Consider the following 22,205-nt stretch of genomic DNA (forward strand, 5'->3'; position numbering starts at 1 on the left):
AATCATATACAAATAACAGATAAAAGAAGAAAAAGGAGACCAGAGTATGCAAAAATACTTCAAAGAGAAAGAAAAATAGCAAAAAAATCAAATTTTGTTAAAAGTGACATATTCCCCCCAGTTAACCTATACATATAAAATAAAAATATGCAAGACGAGTCTGATAAAAAGTCCACCACGTTTTTCTCGAAAACGATTAGAGATAGGGGGAGACATTCATTATCAAAATTGTAGGACAAGTAGAAGTACATACTTTTATGATTTTGAGTAATCTTGTCCGCTCTTTATACCAACAATAAAAAACAATTTTTAATGGATTTTTTGTAATGGGATACTTTTTGGTCACTCTGTCGATATTCAATGAGCTTTACTTTTGTATTAAAGTATCTTTCAAAAATTCAATCGTTGTCGGGAATCAACAAAATTATAAATTAGAATAAAAATTGAAATCTAACTTTTTGCTTCCTCATAGAGGAAGCTTTGTTTTCATAAACTTCGTATATGGACCTTTGATCGCGTATAAAGCTAGGTCTAATCAACCAAATTTTAAAGAATTATATATGAAATAGGGGTAGGAAAGACCAAAGAAAAAATTGCTTTTTTAGTTTTTGCTGCCAATGTGTTCAGAATGTTCTAAAACGTCGGAAAATCGTAATTTTAAAAAGTGTCCGCGTGTGTGTGTGTGTGTGTGTGTGTGTGTGTGTGTGTGTGTGTGTGTGTGTGTGTGTGTGTGTGTGTGTGTGCCAAATTTACCGAAATTTCTATAACTCAAGAACTGATTAACCAAATCTTAAAAAATTATATATGAAATAGGGGTAGAAAAAACTGAAGAATATAATAGAATTAATAAAAATGGCTAATAATAAAGGGGTTACCGATTTCTATCTAAAAAAATCTACATGATTACTCTAATTTTCGCAAATTTTGAGATATCGAGCTTAATTTTTTTTTTATGGATAGAGTATCATTAAAGGTAGGTTAGTGTTGAATTTGGGAATGATCGGTGAAAGGATTACCGATTTTTGCATAAAAAGTGTACAAGTTATACATGCAATCTTATATATAAAGTATCATTAAAGGAAGGTTGTTTTGAATTTGGCGAAGATTGGTGAAAGGGTCACCGATTTCTGCCTAAAAATGTATAGGGTAGACAGAGGCAAATCGGATTACTAATTAGCACAATGAAACAGCTTGTTTGAAATAAAACACTAACGAAAACTGTCTTAAAACTTATATTGATCCGATTCGCCTCGGTCTACCGTAAGTTAATTGATGGATAGAATATTATTAAAGGAAGATTGTTATTAAATTTGGCGAGGATCGGTGAAGGAATTACCGATTTCTGCTTAAAAAGTGTATAAGATGTACATGTAATTTTATATAGAGTATCATTAAAGGAAGGTTGTTTTAAATTTTGCGAGGATCGGTGAAGGAGTTACCGATTTCTGCTTAAAAAGTTACATGTATAAGTTATACATGTAATTTTATATAGAGTATCATTAAAAGAAGGTTGGTATTGAATTTGGCGATAATCGGTAAAAGGGTTTTTTGTTTATAAATTTTTGAATTTTTTGAGAAATGTCCGTGGTTGCTCTAACTTCCGCCAATTTTGAGATATCAGGCTATTTATAATTCTATTATATTCTTCAGTCCTTTCTACCCCTATTTCATATATAATCCTTTAAGATTTGGTTGATTAAACCCAGCTTTATACGCGATTAAAGATCCATATGCAAAGTTTATATTGAACCATGTAGCCTGAACTCTCAAAGTCAACATCGATTTGACATTGCGCGTCGATTGTAAAACCCCACCTGTGCTGCTAAGCTCTATCAATTCATAAAAAGATTAAATTTAAAATTAAAAGAAGTGTGCAAATTAGAAATTTGCACATTGCTTTCTCATCATTACAAATCGCTACCATTGCTTCTATTTTATTTCGCTCATAAAGCTTCCTCTATGAGGAAGCCAAAACAAATAAATACTAATAATTATGCATCGAATAAAATACAAGCTTCCTCATAGAGGAGCTTTACAGACGTGGAAAGTAAGCTAGTTTTTTAACTTTTTATCGGAGATAATATAGAGCTGTCAGAAAATGGCACCAAGTAGGAATAAATCTTTGGAAGAATAAGCTGTTGTATATTTTAATCTTTGAAAAAAGCTGTTGTAGATTTTAAAATAAAAAAATAATATAGGGGGAAATGGTGACCATTGATACAGCGGGAACATTGATACAGTCATCATATCTCTGCATGAGAAACATCTAAGAAGGTCACGTATTCATGCATATATGGCGTTATGATACACGAATAACCTAACCAAATTTCGTACGCGAGCAGTAGCCACTTGATGAATGACAGGTATAAACGTGTTTTGCGTACTCTCAGGTAAATATTTTCAAAAGTCTTTGAAGCGTGATTTTTCACATTGATCTGATTAATACTAAATAAATATTTCGTCAAAAGTAAGAAACAGTATATCTCTTACTAATTTGTCGAAAATATTGACATGACTTTGTATTATTTTCGGCTGAGAATATATTTTATTATGTATGACGCTGTGGGGCAGATTCGTACACTGACTCGTGGAGCACTTTGATACATATCAATATGTATCTATGTAGTTTATAGTATTAAGTAAGATATTTTTATTTTATTTTAGACGAAAATGGTAAGAACGTACCAAAAAAAGACCGATAGGGTCTATATTGATGAAGATGCCGTAAAATTGTTAATTCCGTATAAATAAATATCTCTATATCTCTATATACAATAAACATAGCTTGTTTTAATAATAATCCAATTTATTTCTGAATAATATTAATATAGATCACTGAGAATCAGTGCCTCATGCCCGTATCATTGTACCCCGCATATGAGGCACATTGATACGAATTTCATTTTTTACAAAAAATGTTATATTGTAACATTTCTTATTATTAACCGACAGCAGAAAGGCAATCAAAACACGTAAGTAGAAGGACAAGCCTTTAAATTTAACCTATTACATTTATCTTAATCTATCTGCAAAGTTATTTATTTAACTCGTGAAAAAAATCGTATCAATGTGCCCCACTTCCCCCTACAATTCTCTTCTCTTACCTAAGAAACTTTTTAACTGTTAGATATATAAGCTTATCGAGAGATGCAGTAGTGTAACTTGCGCTAAGTGTACGCGCAGTGAGACACAAACCGTGTTAGGTATATCTATATACACGAGACGACGAGTTGAGAGATCCTTAGATTATCGGATCTCAATAATGGCTGAACTGGCCAAATTCTGAATAGACTCAATCGATATATTGAGTTTGAATTATACAATAAAACTGTTTTTATTTTTTGTCTACATGTCTCACGAGCTGAGATATTGCGATGTAAAGTCCGAAAATCGGCAAATTTACATTCAAGAAACATTGTCGTCGCCGCTTGTACTATTAGTTTTTCTATTTCTAGATGTCAGTTTCTCGCTAGCTTGAAAATTATTAAAAACATCTCTACAAGTTTCCATAATTCTACCACATAGATATATAAGCGATCGCATGTTGCTTGATGAAACTACCCAAGCATCACGTACTGTTTTCTTATCAATATTACTAGATTAATAGATTGACAATTTGTAAATTCAATATAGTTGCACGAAAGATAAATAAATTAAACTGTGTTATTAATAATAAGCATAGTTTTGTTTTAAAATAGTTATATTTTACAATTTATATGTAATTAATAAAAGCATTTGCCTGAAGTTAAACGCAACTTGCAATAACTTTACGAGTGCTTAATGCACATATACATGCATCAATCATATCTAACACACTTAAAAAAGGCATGATAAGTACAAAAACTTACCTTTTAAAAAAAAATGTAAAGAAAACTGGGAGTATACGCGTCTGTCTACCTACAAAGTATGATATCAGAAAACGGCACCAAGTAAGAGTAGGTAAAAGAAGCTGTTGTATATTTAAAAAAAATTTAATTAAAATTTAAAAAATATTTAATAAAGAAAAACTCGGCGCTGCTGTATCAAATAACTTAAATTTATAATATATTAATACTATTTATAATATATTTAATATTTAATATACGTATATTATCAAATTATTATGCCAATCATGTTATTATGTTTATTCCATACATACACACATGTTTTAATTGTTTTCGAATATTTTCAGGTGTAGCAGCGCCAAGTTTTGTAGCATTAAATATTTTTTTGTTTAAATTTTTTAAAAATATACATCTTTTTTCAAAGATTAAAATATACAACAGTTTCTTTAAGATTTATTCCTATTTGGTGCCGTTTTCTGATATCATATTTTTTATAGAAAGATAATATTTATAGTAAAATATTCTACATATTATGACATTTAAATGATAATAAATATTTCATAGAAATTTATATTAGAGTTTCTAAAAAGTTAAGCTATGTAAAGATACGATTCGTGGGATATATTATGTGAAAGGCAATGATTAATATCTTTCTATTTTCTCTAAATAAATTTTTGCACATTAATTTTCCTGAATGCGTATTTGATTTTCAATAAAATATAACACTTTTGTTTCAACAAATGACGTAATTATATATTTAACAATCTGAACATAATTTGCAATAATTTAAAACAAAGACGCTTTATTGTAATGTTAATATTTCTTTTTTAATTGTTTATATGTCATTTTAACATTTCCCATGCATCTGTCCTAGACATAATTGTGTGCTGTAATGTAAATCGAGTTTCGTAAACCCGAAAATGCATTCTAACAATGTACGCTTGCTCGGTGTTACATGTAACAATCGAAAATGTATGTACATATAATTTCTATAAACTTTTGTTATATGTGTTACGCAAACTTTATTTAACAAATGATTTACATGATTTATACTTGTAAGATGAATAATAAAGGCAGATACTATATATAAAAATAAAAAAATGCATTTCTTTGTAGTAATATTTATTCTATCTTATAATAAAATATCCAAAGAAAATTAAAATTAAGAGATAAAAATATTTTTTTCAAGATACAACAAAGATTTTAGAGATTTGATTCGTTATAGGAATTGCGACTAACATGAAATGATCAAATGTCTTCGTAAATTTAACTATATGTATGTTTTAATGTGTGAAATAAAATGATTTGAAGTTTACTAATTATTTTAAATATCTTAATTTATTAATCTTAAATATCTCAAGTTTTAATATATATTAATTAAGTAATATTTTAATATATTAATCTTACGAAGAAACATACTTAATCATCGCCGGGCCCTTCTCTTGATTTTGGCGAGTTTTCTATAATATATACATATACGTTGTAGCGTGTGAATGAAAGTAGGATGTTATTTGAAGGATTAAAATGCTTGAAATAAAATTGACATTCTTCTTTATGAGAATAGGGCATCGTCGAGATAATAGGACATCTTGTATACTCACTTTCTAAATTTCATAGTTAATAGTAAAGTGAAATACCTATAATGTTTTAATTTTAACAAGTAGAGTATATATTGAATGCAATATCTTTGTTTGAAATCAATAATCTTTGCTCGTAATCTTTACAAGAAATCTCTGAAAGATAGGATATTTTTTATACCATGATAGATAAGATACGTCTCTGTTACATGTATTTTCCAAGTTCATGAAAAATATCAGATTCATGAAAGTATCGGACTGTTTTTTTTTTTAAAGCAAATTAACAGAAATGTGTAATTTTTATTCAAACATTTGATAGAGCATAAAATTTTACATAAAACTTGTCTAAGACAATAATTTGTTGGTACTAATGTGTTATTATTATTTAAATCATTTTAATACGTGTCATTGCGATAAATATTACCACATGCCTCAGTAGTCGAATTCGTACACCCTACACGGAATAAAAGAAGCTCCAGGTTCGAATCCTGGCTGAGGTCATATTTTTCTCAATAAATTAAATTATTTAAATAGGACGCTTATATGTATAAGCATCAAAAGTATACTTCAATCTGAAAGGACCAAAACCCATGATCAAAACATCTTGATGATTAATTGACCAAAACCAATGGTCGTATTGTCATGACGATTAAAAAATGACAGTTAGTAGAGTCGATTAAAAAGACTTTACTATTAATTATTCATTGGTGAAGTAAATGTTACTATTCGGTTTAATGTGTTTTTCTTTATTATTTTACAATCCACGCTTTCTACTGTGATGTCTACTGTGGTGGCTAATCTCCTTGGGCGTTGGCCTTTACTTGCGATATTCTTCTTAAAATGAACTACATGTTAGTCTTATATTTGCAACAAAAGTTAGTCCATAATTCTCAAATTCCAAATATTATCTATAAGGCTTCTTAATATTATCTACACTATCTATATATTAATCTAATATTACCTATAATATTAGGTATTTATAAAAATTTCACGCTTTATTTTTTTAAGTAGTTCTAACATAATTATCGTTTAAAGTTATAATTATGAGATACTTAACAGTGTTATTGTTTACTTAATTAAACAGCGCATCTTGGTTTTATAAATATAAAATTGTTGACTTTCAAAATTGCAAAGATGGAAATTTCCGCGGTTACATGAAGATTTTTCATGTCCTGTTTTTCGAATATTTGAGATGTCTAATTAAAAATAGGATCTGTGTGCGTGCATGCATACTACATACGTGTATTATTTTCAAATCCTAATTTTTTAGAATTAAAGACTTAATATTAATCTCAAGCAATCGCTTGATCGTGAATAATTAATGTGGGTGATTCGTAACACTTAATACATCTGTTAAAACCAAACGAAAAATTATATTGTCTATTATGTATATTAATTTATGATTGTTTTCATAGGTCTTTTATATTACTATGCTATAGCAATCACAATATTCACAATCTTTTGTCTAGCATCAATAAGGTGGTTATATCGATTTATTAAAAATTATCACTTTAAGAAAGCTAAAAAAGGCACTCGCCAGTTGTAAGAAAATTGTCTAGTGAAACAATGTTATTTCAATGAGAATATGAATTATAAAAAATAACGTGTCACAGACAAAATTATTTTATAAAATAATGTTATTTAGTTTGTATAAAAGTAGTGATAAAAAATTGTGCCAATTAAGAATAAAAAATAGCATGTATTAAAAAATCTGTTGTGCAAAATAGAGTATAATAATAAAAATAATTTTTTATTATATTATTATTACTTTTAATTGACAAATATCTAACTTTAAACATAATTTCACTATATTGCATAAATACGATGTATAAAATTACACTATTCTGTCGCCGATTCGGTAATTATATACAAAAACACCCCACTCGCCAATGACCTTGACCTTGACATATGTTGTCAAGGTCATGACCCTGAGTGACCTTCGAAAGGTTTTAGCCGGCGGTCGTTTTTTATTAAAAAATTATTAACAAAAAAAGTTTGAAAAATATAGCAGTTATTTTGAGTATTAAAAGGCATAAACGATTAATATATATGTGGAAATAGTACATGTATGAGCGAAGAAAAGTTATTTAAAGCAGTGAATCGTAAATATATTGAAATTTTTTTGCGTTAATAATACAATATACATTGCCATTATTCAATTAAACGTTTAAAGCAGATAATAGTTTATATTTTTGAATAGTTTCCCTGCGGGGGGCTCCACTACCATTAAACTAGACACATTGTGTGGGATGGACCTCGCTTCGCCTTGCAAAGTATATGCGTGAGTCGCTCTCCCGCCCTGCTATATTTTTCAAACCTTTTTTGTTAATAACTTTTTAATAAAAAACGACCGCCGGCTAAAACTTTTCAAAGGTCACTCAGGGTCATGACCTTGACAACATATGTCAAGGTCAAGGTCATTGGCGAGTGGGGTGTTTTTGTACATAATTACCTTATTCTGTTGCAAATTCTAAATTGTATAAATAAGCGGTCTTAAAATCAAACTGTCATGTAAAAACTTGGTACTCCCCAGTTAAAAGACTTCTCTGTGAACCTAGCATCGCCATCATTAACAAAAACTTTTGGGAGGTATACAACACAATTAAGTGCTAATTTAGTGTTAATTCATTGTTCTAGTCCCGAATTTAGTGTTTCTATATTTATTTGCAGGAAATTAATATTAAAAGTGGGGCGCCTTTATGTTATGCAAGCATTTTTAATCTTGAAAAACATATACAGAAGACCGTAAACAAAAAATCCGATATACCAAAATTTTGTGCTCTAAAATATTATAAAAAGATAACAAAAATATTAAATGGTTATAAATGTACCGATACCGGTTACTGCAATAACTGCTTAAGAGCAAGGCGATCAAAAATAAAAAGTTAATCATATAGGTATAACTTTAAATTGTTCAGTCAATAAGATACTCGTAAAATACTTTATTTTGGAACTTACTGATTATGTGGAACAACTTTAAAAATTATAAAACAACGCATAAAGATAAAAGAGTAAAGTATATTAAACAAATTAATTGCTGTGCCGATTTTTTGGTACTAAAATTATTCTAGAATTTTATTGCTTTTAAAATATTCTGGTCCCGAATTTATTACTCGACTATTCAACTTAATAAAGTCGAGCCGGTGCTGGCATCATATGGAGGGGTAAAAGCCATAGTGGTGTAAGTCAAATTTTTTAAAATATTATCTATACAATATATAAATTGCATCTATGCACACGAGTCAATATTTTAAAGAATTTGACTTACATCACTATAGCTTTACCCCTCCATATACAAAAGTTAGGAGACATCAAAAATCAAGAGACGCATTAGCGTAGAACAGAGTTGCCATTTCCTGAGCCTGGTAGCATTCGGTCGCATGTAGAGGGGATGGAGTGGGGATGGCTTTCGTGACGGCCCGTGACGCACACAAGCCACGTACCGTGTACGTGTGCGCTCGTGGCTTCGGCCAACGTCGTGCGATTCGTGCGAATAGATCGAGACAGACATATGACTGTCTGTCTCTTTCTTTCCTTCGTGCCGCTCGAGCGCGGCGCTGACGATACGTTCAATAAAGAAAGAGTTAACGAAATCCACATTATAAGTAATTTGTTTTGAACAGTAAAATATTTAGATATACATATTCTTTGTACATAATATATTTTTTATATACAGTATATAATAAAATTATAAAAATCCTAAAACAAAAAATAATGAAATGCCACTCTTGGCCAACGTGTACGTTTTGTTTAATGCCATATTAAATATATTTTAAAAACATTTTTTTACACACAAATATATTCAAACATAATATAATTTCAAACAAAATAAGATTTTTCTCTATTATCGGATTGGAGACAGATAGTTGGAGTCGAACAAAAAACGTCATCCATTTTTCATTACATATATCCGACGTTTCGTCTACGAAAATAGAGAATTTTGTTCTCTGAAGTTTCTTTGCGAGTTGTTCAGTTTCAACCGGGTACAAAACATTCGAAAGAATCTTTCCCAAAACTTTCCCGCCCTCTAAAGGTTAACAAGCGTCTTGACGTCTTGTTGATTGCCGTTGTGTCGCAGAGCTCTCCAAATAACTTGATTGTCCTCGTGTATCACGGTAATTCTATCACGGTAGATCACCATAATTTTTCCATACGCACATATACACGCAGATAGGGAGGGTTTGGAGTCATTAAATACTGTGGAAGTGACGAACCACGGGGTCCTGATCTCTTTCTGTAATACACAGACACACAGCACATACCATTTGCTTTTTCTTTTTTATTTTTTAATTTTTTTGCTTCATTTATTTCTTTCTCTTTTTGTTTTATTTCGCTTTTTTCGATATGGAAGCGTGTGATGAATTGCGCAAAAAACCTAAGCGAAGTTTTGTAGAAGCTTGGCTTAGTGACGAGCGTTATAAATCATGGATACGTAAAGTATCATCTGACGAAAGTCTCTCCCTAGATCACTCCCTAATTCCAATGCAGATCCAGAGAGAATGTTTTCCATTTTAACTGATTTAAAATCTAAGAAACGCAACAAACTGTCTGCCATCTCTGTTAATGCTAATTGCGTAATAAAATCAATGTTGAAGGCGAGGGGCGAAACAGCTATCAACTTGAAAGTAACTGAAGAACATTTGTCTCGAATGTCGTCCGATGTATTATATGCAAATGATAAAAAACGAAAAAGTAGTCTTACTTTATATGCTGCAGATGAAGTTGCTGGTCCTTCGTTTTCAACGCACTAAAAATAATGTCCAAAAGAGAAACAAATAACAAAAAATATTTGCAGATGTAAATAAAATCTTATATTCATTATTCAGTTTCGATTTGCAATAACTTTCTTTTTTTTTTAATTTAACTTTTTATCTTATATTAGGAGAGCTCAGTGAATAGGAAGTATAAACAATTGTTTGTTTAATATATTGTATTATATTGTAATATGTTGTATTGTATTGTATATATTGTATTAATATTATGTTGAATATATTTGTGTGCAATAATTTGTGTGCGTTACAATTATAAAATTTTCTAATTAAATTTTTTATTAATTAATAACAATTGTTTAAACTTCATGACGGAAGAGACCACCACCTTCTCGCGGTTTCCGTCGAGCAACAACATGTACGTTGTACATGTAATATAAATACGAGATATAAATATCGATCTTAATTTAAAAAAAAGTTATTCTACTTATTAAAAAATTATTACTTCATTTTTATTAAGAAATGTTTTCAAAATTTTTATAAAAAAATGTTTTTAAAATATATTTAATATGGCATTAAACAAAACGTACACGTTGGCCAAGAGTGGCATTTCATTATTTTTTGTTTTAGGATTTTTATAATTTTATTATATACTGTATATAAAAAATATATTATGTACAAAGAATATGTATATCTAAATATTTTTACTGTTCAAAACAAATTACTTATAATGTGGATTTCGTTAACTCTTTCTTTATTGAACGTATCGTCAGCGCCGCGCTCGAGCGGCACGAAGGAAAGAAAGAGACAGACAGTCATATGTCTGTCTCGATCTATTCGCACGAATCGCACGACGTTGGCCGAAGCCACGAGCGCACACGTACACGGTACGTGGCTTGTGTGCGTCACGGGCCGTCACGAAAGCCATCCCCACTCCATCCCCTCTACATGCGACCGAATGCTACCAGGCTCAGGAAATGGCAACTCTAGCGTAGAACGGCGGCAAGTCGCACCAAGGATATATTACGCGAGACCCTACTAAGAACCCGGCTCACATTTCTATATCTCGCATTAACTGCTGAACCGATTGAGTTCTAACTGGGCTCAATCGATAGCTGAGGTTTAATTTATATAATAAAAGTCTTTTTCTCTCTGTGCCCTATCAACGGAGATGTCGCATTATAAAGTCCAAATTATAAATTTTTAAAATCGTCCACGTAACTTTCCTACTTTTGACATCAGGCGGCAGCATTTCCTTAGATAACAAACATGTTTCTCTCTCTCTCTCTCTCTCTCTCTCTCTCTCTCTCTCTCTCTCTCTCTCTCTCTCTCTCTCTCTCTCTCTCTCTCTCTCTCTCTCTCTCTCTCTCTCTCTCTCTCTCTCTCTCTCTCTCTCTCTCTCTCTCTCTCTCTCTCTCTCTCTCTCTCTCTCTCTCTCTCTCTCTCTCTCTCTCTCTCTCTCTCTCTCTCTCTCCCTCTCTCTCTCTCCCCTGCCTCTCCCTCCCTCCCTCCCTCCCTCCCTCCCTCCCTCCCTCCCTCCCTCCCTCCCTCCCTCTCCCTCTCCCTCTTCCTCTCCCTCTCCCTCTCCCTCTCCCTCTCCCTCTCCCTCTCACCTCTCCCTCTCCCCTCTCCCTCTCCCTCTCTCTCTCTCTCTCTCTCTCTCTCTCTCTCTCTCTCTCTCTCTCTCTTTCTCTCTCTCTCTCATCTACTATCCTGTCTATCGGCGCTGCATGCATGCATATGTGTGCTTGTGTGAGCGCGTGTGTGCATATTCTTGCGACGCGTGTAAACGCACATATTGATACGCGTATACAACTGTACACACGCTATACTTGCGTATGCACACATAGATTTTATTAAATTATTATTACCATTTTTTTAAATCTATAAGTCCAAATTTACCACTAATTTAAATTGTATTATCTTGATTATGACTTCTTATGGTGCCAATATAAGTTACTTTCTTTACTTTGATACTGAATGTTCAAATCGTATTGCTATAATTGATAGTATATATATCGTAATTTATAACAAGAGCTGATGTTAAAATTAAAATTGAGTTATCTTGACTATGACTTTCTGTGGTGCCAATAGTTACTTTCTTTACTTTGATACTGAATGTTTCAAATCGTACTATGATTGATAGTATATCATAATTTATAGCAAGAGATGTTAAAATGACAATTGAGTTATCTTGATTATAATCTTTTATAGTGTTATTAAAAAAAACTAGTAACTTTATTTACAATACTTTCGGTACTGAATGTTTCAAATTGTATTATGATCGATAATATATTGTATATCAAGAGATGTTGAGATTAAAGGAGTAATAAAAAATCTAAAGGCACTTTTCTTATGCAATGTGAACATAAGTTATCGATTACGACTACACATACAGTGTAAATACGATTAGTATAGTCAATCCAGAGATCTGAAAATATTATTAGTCTCACGTACGCATGACCGCAAAGCGATTTTGCCTCTCAAGATGCATTTTTCATATTTAGTAATGTTCATAATGCCTATATACAAACATTTTAGGACGATATCAAGCGGTTTATATATACACACACACAGGGGGTCAAAAAAATTATTGACTAACCAAAAGGTGAAGGTAGATTGCGTCAAACTGAAAAGAAAAGTCATGCATCATTTTATAAAATTTCGCAACAGTTATTGAGTTATTAATTAAAACGTCGAGCAAATAAGCGCATGAGAAGCGGTAGGCCGGACTTGTAAGGCAAGCATGTAAAATGGCTCATTTATTAGAGATCTTAGCAACGGCGAGCATCATCTGATAGCGAGAGGTGGAGTCAACTAAAAAAAATATTCCAATTTCTCAACTATTTTCCAATCTCTCGATTTCTAAAATATCCAACCTTATCTTTTTACCAAACACACGCACGCACGCACGCACGCACGCACGCACGCATGCACGCAGGGTGTATTCTGTTTCACGTATGATGCGCATAATACAGCATTTACCCTTGTTGTTCACTGAATGTTAAGCAAGGATAAATGATGCATTATGTGCATCATGCGTGAAACGGAATGTGCCCATACATACACATACAATTTTTCTCACAGCTTCTACAAGAAATCATTAATTATTTCCAATTTACAATTGAAGGGGTAAAAGTCATAGTGGTGTAAGACAAATTTTTTTAAATTTCTTCTCGCGTGCATAGATGCAATCTATACAATATATAAATTGCATCTATGCACACGAAAAAATATTTTTAAAAATTTGACTTACACCACTGTGGTTTTTACCCCTCCAATTAATCCTTTATCATTCTTGTAGTAATCTTATTAGAAATCTTTAAGCCTTCTTCTAATACACTATTCAACAAAAAAATACTTTGAAACAAACACAAGAACGAGAATATCTAATCGGTTCTTTTAGTTTTTTGGACGCAGAATACGATTTCGTTTGCCAAATTGCTCTATCACGTCACAATTTTGAGAAAATTTAAATTAAATTTGCAGAAAAGGCTATTTTAGTGAACTTTGGCATATTATATCTACGACATGTGACGTGTGTTACAGAAATTTTATTGCAATAAAATTAAGTATGTTAAGCCGGGTTTACATTATCGAACCAAACCGCGAGTCGAACCGCGAACCGAGTCCCGAACTGAATCTCGAACTGAATCTCGAACAAAACTTGCAGACGAATCTCAAACTGAACTCCGTCGCGAACACGAGTTAAAATTTTGAAGTCGAATCTTGTATTGATCATTTCTGATACACATTTAGTTTGCACCAGTCGTGCAACTCATGTCGATGAATCAACATCACGCGATGAACAACCAAAAATTAAAATTAGCTGCTGCAGCGTACATTTATATTTATCACATTGCTGAAAAGAAAAAGACGAAATAGACGATGGTGGCAAGTTTGTTTATTGTCAAGAAGAACGGAATATAACTGCTAATAGCTCAGTGATTTAAAATGTCAAGAAATCAACGGAAGATATAAAAACTTTACACGAATGTCAGCAAGTGATTTCGAATATCTCATTAATTTAATTGGTCCTAAAGTACAAAGACAGAACACACAGTTTAGAGAAGCCATAAGTGTGCAAGAAAGACTTGCAATAACACTGCAATTTTTATCAACTGCACTTATAGAAATTTAATACTGTAACTCATTTTTTGGCTAGTGATTAATCATTTAAAAGCACTATTAACAGTGCTTTTAATAGTGCTTTTAAGTGATTAATTACTAGCCAAAAAATCACTTACAGTATTAAATTTCTATAAGGGTGGCGAGTGTTATACAAGTCTACAATATTTATTTAGAATTTCAAAACAATCCATTAGCCTCATTGTACCGGAAGTTTGTAAAGCTTTAGTTTATTCGCTAAAGGAATTCGTACAGGTATGTAAAAGCTCTTATATTTAATTAAAAAATATGATTCCTTGTTTTTATTTATTTGACCTTAAAATAAGAATTATAAAAAATGAGTAAATAGATAATTTATTCTATTTGTATAGTATTATAATTAGTAATTTATTGTATTTGTATTAACAAAAATTAAAAACAAAATTACATTATTGAAATAATTTTTATCAATCTTAATATAAAAAAATATTTTAAAGTACCTACTATAGAAGTTATTTCTTTTTTAAAAAATTTGTAAATTAATATTAGTAAAATAATTAATAATAATTATAATTAATTTTAACAAAACTTAAACGACGAATCTTTCGCATTAACGCAATAAAAATATACGTGAAACTAAATTATATAGTATATTATAGTACGTTAAGAGTAAATAAACGATATGTAATGCGTAATAAATTATATGTAAGTTGTGTGTGTGTGTGTGTATGTAACAAAAATTATAACATAAATTATACAATGTGTAGATGAAAGTAAATAATAATCACACACAGAATATAAACAGTATAAAATTTTCTTAAAAACTTTGTAAAGTATAATCTTCATCGGAAGTAACATCTGTAGGACTGATAGTAATATTAGGAGAAGATTGTCTTGTAGTTGAAGTAGATGGCTGTGAAGATACGTAATATGAAGATTCTGTAACTTTAATTTGGCGAATGATATGTACTGGGAGATTGGTATTGGTAAAAATTTGTTTCCTGTGGTTGAGCTGTATAGTTTGGATTGTAATGTGGCCGATACAAAGAAGACTGACAATGAGTCTGTTTATGAAAGCCTCTATCAGCATTTAAAAAAATATTTATGATTTCATTTTGAACAATGCTTCGTGTTAATTTATCATATTTTCTTAATTTTGTAGCAACTAAATTTCCGAAATCTTGTGATTCATCGTTTGTAGAATTTGAAGCACAAGTTTGTAAAATTTTATACGCTTCATTTAGCCTCTGATATTCTAATTTTCTCTTTCTTGGTGGTATTAATTTTGAATGCGGTGGTGAAATTTTGTTTGCGTTCTGAGAGATATCTTCGTCGTGTGGATTATTCTCTTCAATTTTTTCTTGATTTGTTATTTCTTCTTCTCCTTTTTTTGGTACTCCTGTGTCTGTTTCTTCAAGCGTAACTTATATGCCAATTGATAGTGCTTTAATAATTTTGATTAATATTTATTAAAAAATGTATTGTTTATGTTACAAAATACAAAAATAATATTTTTAGTCCGATGTACATATATTGACTCAAATATAGTAGTAGTAGTAGTAGTAGTAGTAGTAGTAGTAGTAGTAGTAGTAAGGAAGTGGGTGGTTCCACTGGAGTTCCCGACGGTACCTAGATCTTACTGATCCTTTGTATCTCCCCACTCTTATATTTGCTAGGTGTTTGGGGTCAGCCCTGAGCCTAGTACCAGGTTTATCAGGTCTGTCACCCTAGCACTTTCCAGGTCCTGGGGACTTAGGTACGTTCGTCCCCAAGTTTTGTATCTTTTGCATATAAGTGCCGGACAGTGGCACAGTATATGCACGTTATCTTCTTTCTCGTCCCCATATAGGTGGCACTCTCTTTGTTCCGCGAGTCCGAGATTGAATAAATGAGCTCTGAGTAAGGCGGAGTGGCCCGTGAGCAGCTCTACTGCCACTCTGAGTTTTTGTTTATTCAGCGCCAGTAGTTCTTTAGCTCTACCTGGTCTGCTGTTTTTCATCAGAATCCTGGCCTGGCGGCAGGTTTTTAAAGTCTTCCACCTGGCCAAGTGCTCCCTTTTCAGACAGCTTTTGATGACTTTTTTCCTACTGCGAAGGGTGTTCCCGCCATCTGGTCAGATGGTGCTTCATTTGCTCCCTTCTTAGCCAGTATATCGCGGTTTCGTTTCCGGATATTCCTTCATGCCCAGGCACCCATACCAAGGTGACCTTATTAGGTTCACTTAGTCTCTCTAACGCCAGCATGCAATCCCAAACCAGTGCTGATTCGGTAGTTGTTTTTGCTAGCGCTAGTATAGCTGCCCTGCTGTCCGAGCAGATATTTATCTGCCTTTCCCTTATGTTGTTGCTTAGGAGGTGTTCCGTGCACTTCAGGATAGCCAGCATCTCAGCCGTAAAGACTGTTGAGTGGCTTCCCACAGGAATACTCTCCCTGTGGTCATCCTTCGGCCCGTAAAATCCCGCTCCAAAGCGGTTGTTGATGCCCGACCCATCAGTGAACCATAGATCCACATTGGGATCCCTGGCTCTCTTCTGGTCCGTCTATTCTTTTCTAGTTGGTATTTGTATCTTGAAATGTTTTACCAACTGGTATCTCCTTAGGGTTCTGTCTTGTTTTAGAGTGAAAGGATGTTTCTGGAGGAGGCTGAGTCTTGTGTTTCCCAGACCTGTGTTCCTCCATTCTCCCTAACACTTCAGTCTGTATGCTGTGTTCCTGGCTGCATTTACCACGGCAAGGTCCAGTGGAGGCACACAGTGCAATTTCTAGCGCCTCCGTAGGTGTGGTCTTTATAGCCCCTACTGCAGCCCTTATGTAACTACCTTGTAGGGTTTGCAGAAGGTTCTTTGCCTCCACTTTGCTCGTCCTGGGCCACCAGATCACAGACGCATAGAGCAATCTTGGCAACAGTACCGCCCTGTATAGCCATAAGGCTATACTAGCTCTGATGTCCCAAGACTTGCTCATGGCTCTTCTACACATCCACATGCACGAATAGAATTTCTTCCTGCTTTCTGCGAGGTGTACCTTCCAGCTGAGTTTGGTATTTATAAACAGGCCCAAATACTTAACTGATGTTGTGAACGGGATAGCCTTTTCCCCAGAGTTTAAAAGGCTTGATAGGTTCTGGTTTAATTTCCTGGTGAAGATCATTATACTGGTCTTTGATGGGTTAACCATCAGACCTTTGGCCTCGCACCACTTTTGGACCATTTTTAAGGCATCGTTCATTCGATCCCTTAAGTGTTTAGAAAAGATCCTGTAATCACTATGGCTATATCATCCGCATAGCCATAGGTTAGAAAGCCCTTCCTCTATAGTTCCATTAGGAGGTCGTTGACGACGAGGCACCACAGCAGGGAGGATAAAACCCCTTCCTGAGGGCATCCCTTGGCTGGTTTGCCACTAATAATAGTGTCGTTGTGCATGACCGTCAGGTTTCTCTCCGCCAGCATATCCTCCACCCAATCCACTAGCGGTTCCGGAACTCCATGTCTGATCAATGCTTCTTTGATAGCTATGGCCGAGGTGCTATCAAAAGCCCCTTTGATGTCCAAGAAGGTTCCAATAGCATATCCTTTCGCCTCTACTTGTGTCTCTATTTTGCCCGTCAAGTGGTGTAGGGGGGTCTCCGTGGACCTGCTCTCCCTGTAGGCATACTGAGCATTGGCTAGAGGGTGATCCATTAATGGTCCGTTCTTGAGGAACCTATCAACCAATCTTTCCAAGGTCTTCAATAGGAAAGATGTTAATCTGATAGATCTGTAGTCCTTAGTCCTGATGTGTCCATTCCTGCCGGGCTTGGGTATAAAAACCACCTAGGTGGCTCTCCATGTCTGGGGGACATGTCTTAAGCCAATGCTTGCCCTAAAGATTTTGGTCAATGGGCCTATCATTGCTCCCAGTCCCTCCTGGAGAAGTATGGGGTGTATGCCGTCCGGTCCCGGTGCCTTATAAGGCTCAAAGGAGCGGACTGCCCACTCCACTGCTTGTGGGTAAACCACCTTTGCTGCCAAAGCCCATGCTCTGGGGTTGTAAGTAGCCCTAGGCTGTTGTTGGTTTTCCATGGCTGAGGAAGACTTCTGAAATCCCGGGAAGTGGACCTCCATAAGATAGTTCAGAGTCTCCTCAGTTGTTTCGGTAAATTCCCCACTAGGGAGCTTAAGACAGCTCTACTGTGGGTTGTTCTCTTTGCAGAAAATTTTGCACAATCTGGATGCTTCTGGAGCACTCTCAATTCCCGCGCAAAAGTTTCTCCACCCCATCTGTTTTGCGTTAACTATCGCTTTTTTGTAAATCCGCTGAGAATTCCTGTATTTTTTCCAGGCTCCCGGCGTGTTTACGTTTTAGGCCCTATTGAAGAGCCTTCTTACCTCAACCCTGAGTCCCGATAGCTTCTTGTTCCACCATGAGACCCTGGCCGAAGCATTTCTCGGTTCCAATGGGCAATACATTTCAAAGGATTCCTGATGGTATCACTTATAAAGTTCGATGCAACTTCCAGGTCCTCCTATGTGTGAAATCTGGTCGATGCGTTTTTTATCCGACTAGTTAAGTCAGCTCTGAAGCCCTCCCAGTTTGCTTTTCTGGGGTTCCTCCCCCATTTTTCGTCTTTTTGTACTCGCACAAGGTCGAAACGGATCTGCCTGTGGTCGGACCCTGAAGGTTCATTTGAGACCCTCCATCCCGCCACCAGATCCAACACACCTCTTGTACATAGTGTGATATCTATCACTTCCTGTCTTCTAGAGTCCAGGAAGGTAGGTTCCGTTCTTCTATTTAGGATTTGTAAGTCAATGTTCATAACGAAGTTGAGTAGGCTTTCCCCTCTTGGGTTTATGTCGGTGCTTCCCCACACCAGGTGGTGTGATTTAGCGTCGGACCTCAAGAGTAGTTCTAGCCCCTTTTCTTTCGCATAAGCCACTAACTCTACCATGTTCCTCTGGGGAGGCAGTTCTTCCGAATCATAGGGCATATAAACAGACCCCACTATCAGATCTCTGACCCCTCCATCGGCCATTTTGAGTTTCAGTTTTACAGCAACTAGGTCGCCGTCACTGAATTGTGGTAATAGACAACGTCTAGTTTTTTTGTCACATGCGGGCCCTCGGTCGTTCTGCATTGTCGGCTTTAAATAACTTACCGCAGCCACCCAGACCCTAATGTGTTCCTTAATAAGCCACGGTTCCTGGATGAGGAATAAGTGCTTTGTGTGCATCTTAGCTGCGCACCTGGCTAGTACCACCGAGGCGATTTTGCTGTGATGCAAGTTAATTTGAATGAAAGGGATACTCGAGTCTGCCATTTTTAGACAGTACCCGTCCCATACTCCTTCTTACTTGACGCCCTTCCGCGGTCATCTCCAGGCAACTTAACCGTCGCCTGGCCGAGTCCGCAGAAGGATTTATTGTTGAGCGCTTTAAGAGCCCTCAACGCTCCCTCCCCAATAAGAACAGCGAAGTGGGTGCTCGCAGCATCCCTACTCTCGCTGTCCCTCGCGACCATCCAATTCGCGGCTTGGAGACCCAAATTTTGCCTGTCAAGTAGCTCTATCGCTTCCTTGACAGGTATCTTGGGGTCATCCACATGCACTACAACTCGATGCCGCCTTGGCAGTTCATCGAGCCGCAGCGCACGCAGCCGAACCCCGTTTAGATCTATTTCCGAAGTTAGGCTTCGAAGCCACCCTTCGGTTTCTGTATCGGTGCAGTTAAAGATAACTGCATCGTCCTATCTGAGGTGCCCTTGAAGGTGGGAGCTTTAGTACCCTTTGCAATGCTAAAGATACTTTCCCTCACCTTTTCCTTCAAGTGAGCAGCCTCTTTATCGACCAGCCTACGTTCGGGATACTCCATGGGAACCATGGCCACCCTAACTTGGCCGGATGTCGTCTGGGCAAAAGTCCTTTGATCTACAGCGATCTTAGGTCTCTTGCCCAGCTGTGCAGTGCTGGAAGGACTGGGTATGCTCTGTTCCGATCTGAGCCGCTTGCACGACCCAGCGGATGCTCGCTCCCCCGTCTCCTGCATTGCTACAGATGCAGAATTCGGTTCTGGAGCAGGCTTTTCAGCGCCGCTCTCCCCCTCCATCTGCTTCTGTTTTTTGTAGCGACGACGCGCCGCTCCACTAAATTTTTTCCGATTATTACCAGCTTGTGGTTGGGCCTTATCTGGTTCCTTTCCCAAGCTGCCCGGTCTAGCTGCCTCTGGCCGTTCGTCACCTAAGGTGACTACGGCCTGGAGGACCTCCTCATACTCTGTGTTTTTTTTATTTTTGTTATCTATTTTTTTTCCCACGAGTACCGCGGTCGCGCGATCTCACCCGGGCAGAGCCGCGAATGCCCGGGACTTGGCTAGATACTCCCGGAGGGCGCCCGGTTAGGTATCCGGAAGGCACCCCCTGCGCCACGCAGCCATCAGCACGGTCGCTCACACCTTGGCTTGGGGGGTTCCTCTTAGTCGGGCGCGCCCGGCTACACCCCTAAGCGGGTGAACCCCGCACGCGCCTTTAAGGGGGGAGCCTCATGTAAAACGCTGAAAACAAGGCAATTTTCTGGAATTTTTTTTAAAGAGACATTAAAATGAAACTTATTGAAACTTGGGTAATGGTTTTAGCAACATTTGTAGATGTAAAAAAATATGTTTTTATTGCAAAATTCTTTATTTATAAGTAGCAACAAAGCCTATTCTCAAAGGCCGCGGCGCCAGACTTCACAATTAGCGTGCAGCATTGCGCCTGCAATTAATCACTAAATCAAAAATACAAAATTTTTTTACTTTTATTATAAGTTACCATTGTCGGTAAACCTATTTGTTCAGTAAAAAATGCAAAATTGAAAAAATAACAGGACTTAAAAAAAATTCGATTTTTACGGAAAAAATTTTGGCTTTAATTATGCAATAAAAGTTATTTAATTTGATGAAATGACTAAACAAGTAGGTTTACATATAATGGTATTTAGTTATCTACATGCATGCCAAAGGGCAAGTCGATTGGTCAAATAGTTTATGAGTAATCTTGCACGCCAATTTGAAAAACATGGTTTTGATAAAAACGCGTTTAAAGTTTTAAGTTCTCGGAGCGCGCGCTTCACTTGCGTAACGCTCAGGTATAAAATCGCCTATTTCAAGTTCGGATTTCGCTCTGGAACTTTGGGAACATATTCTAGAGATATTATACTAATGATTTATGCAATAAAAATTTTTTCGATTTCTTTGACTGGTTACATAAGGCTCCCCCCTTAAGCCCCCCTACCCGCCTCAGAGCGGCCACCCACAGCCCCCGAGAACACCGGGTCCGCCGAGCGGTCCCGCCGTCCCCCGCGTCCCGCGAACCACACACGCCCGCCCCAAGGCTACGGCAAGGTGGGAACCCGTCGGGGGAGGACTCAAATATAAGACACTAATATATTTTAAATGTCTTATTTATTTTCAGAATAGGTTATATTACTTAAGTGTTTATATTACTTAAAACAACCTAACTTCCAAAGTGCAGATCTAGCTTGCGGCTGGTTAGGGTTCGGAGTAGGCACGGAGGAAGACACAAGACTCGGTTAAAACAAAAAGTTAATAAGGTTTATTCTAATAAGATTGAATACATTAGTGAGATCACGGAGATCGAAGGCGCGAATATCGCAACGGAGATATATACAGTGAAATATGCGGATGTCGGACAGTGAGATCGCGGAGATCGAAAGCGCGAATATCGCGGAAGCGATATGTACAGTGATGCGGGAATACGGCCAGCGATTGGCTACGCGGAACGATGTACGCGGATTTGTGGACGCGGATTGGCGGGCGCGCGGGCTCGCGGAATACGGCGCGCGGATTCGGTGACGGTCGGCGCGGGAGCGCGGATTCGGACGCGGCGGTGATTGTACGCGGTGAGGACCGTGCGTGAAGACGGTATCGTTCGGCTAAGATCCTTAGCGAGTATAAAGAATAGCTCTTTATACCCGTGCGCATGGATGCGTCAGGCCGGAGGCGGTACCG

At 36.0% G+C, this 22,205-nt stretch overlaps 1 protein-coding gene and 1 long non-coding RNA gene across 2 annotated transcripts; one reads left to right on the plus strand and one right to left on the minus strand.

Annotated features, from left to right (window-relative positions):
• Positions 1 to 1,947: 1,947 nt before the first annotated feature.
• Positions 1,948 to 2,800, plus strand: LOC139785503 (uncharacterized). Its single transcript, XR_011721969.1, has 2 exons — positions 1,948 to 2,390; positions 2,665 to 2,800. It is a non-coding gene; the product is annotated as an uncharacterized lncRNA (long non-coding RNA).
• Positions 2,801 to 18,724: 15,924 nt separating this feature from the next.
• On the minus strand, positions 18,725 to 19,519 carry LOC139785504 (uncharacterized). Its single transcript, XM_071724655.1, has one exon. The coding sequence runs from the start codon at positions 19,517 to 19,519 to the stop codon at positions 18,725 to 18,727; it is 795 nt and encodes a 264-aa protein (XP_071580756.1).
• Positions 19,520 to 22,205: the final 2,686 nt, after the last annotated feature.

Source organism: Temnothorax nylanderi, unplaced genomic scaffold, assembly GCF_030848795.1.
Source record: "Temnothorax nylanderi isolate EJ_2023f unplaced genomic scaffold, tnyl_v1.0 TNYL_tig0816_pilon, whole genome shotgun sequence".
In the NCBI taxonomy this organism is placed as follows: Eukaryota; Metazoa; Arthropoda; class Insecta; order Hymenoptera; family Formicidae; genus Temnothorax; species Temnothorax nylanderi.

Excerpts from the sequence above, each read along its gene's own strand:
- LOC139785504 (XM_071724655.1), bottom strand. The coding sequence starts at position 19,519 with ATGGCAGACTCGAGTATCCCTTTCATTCAAATTAACTTGCATCACAGC.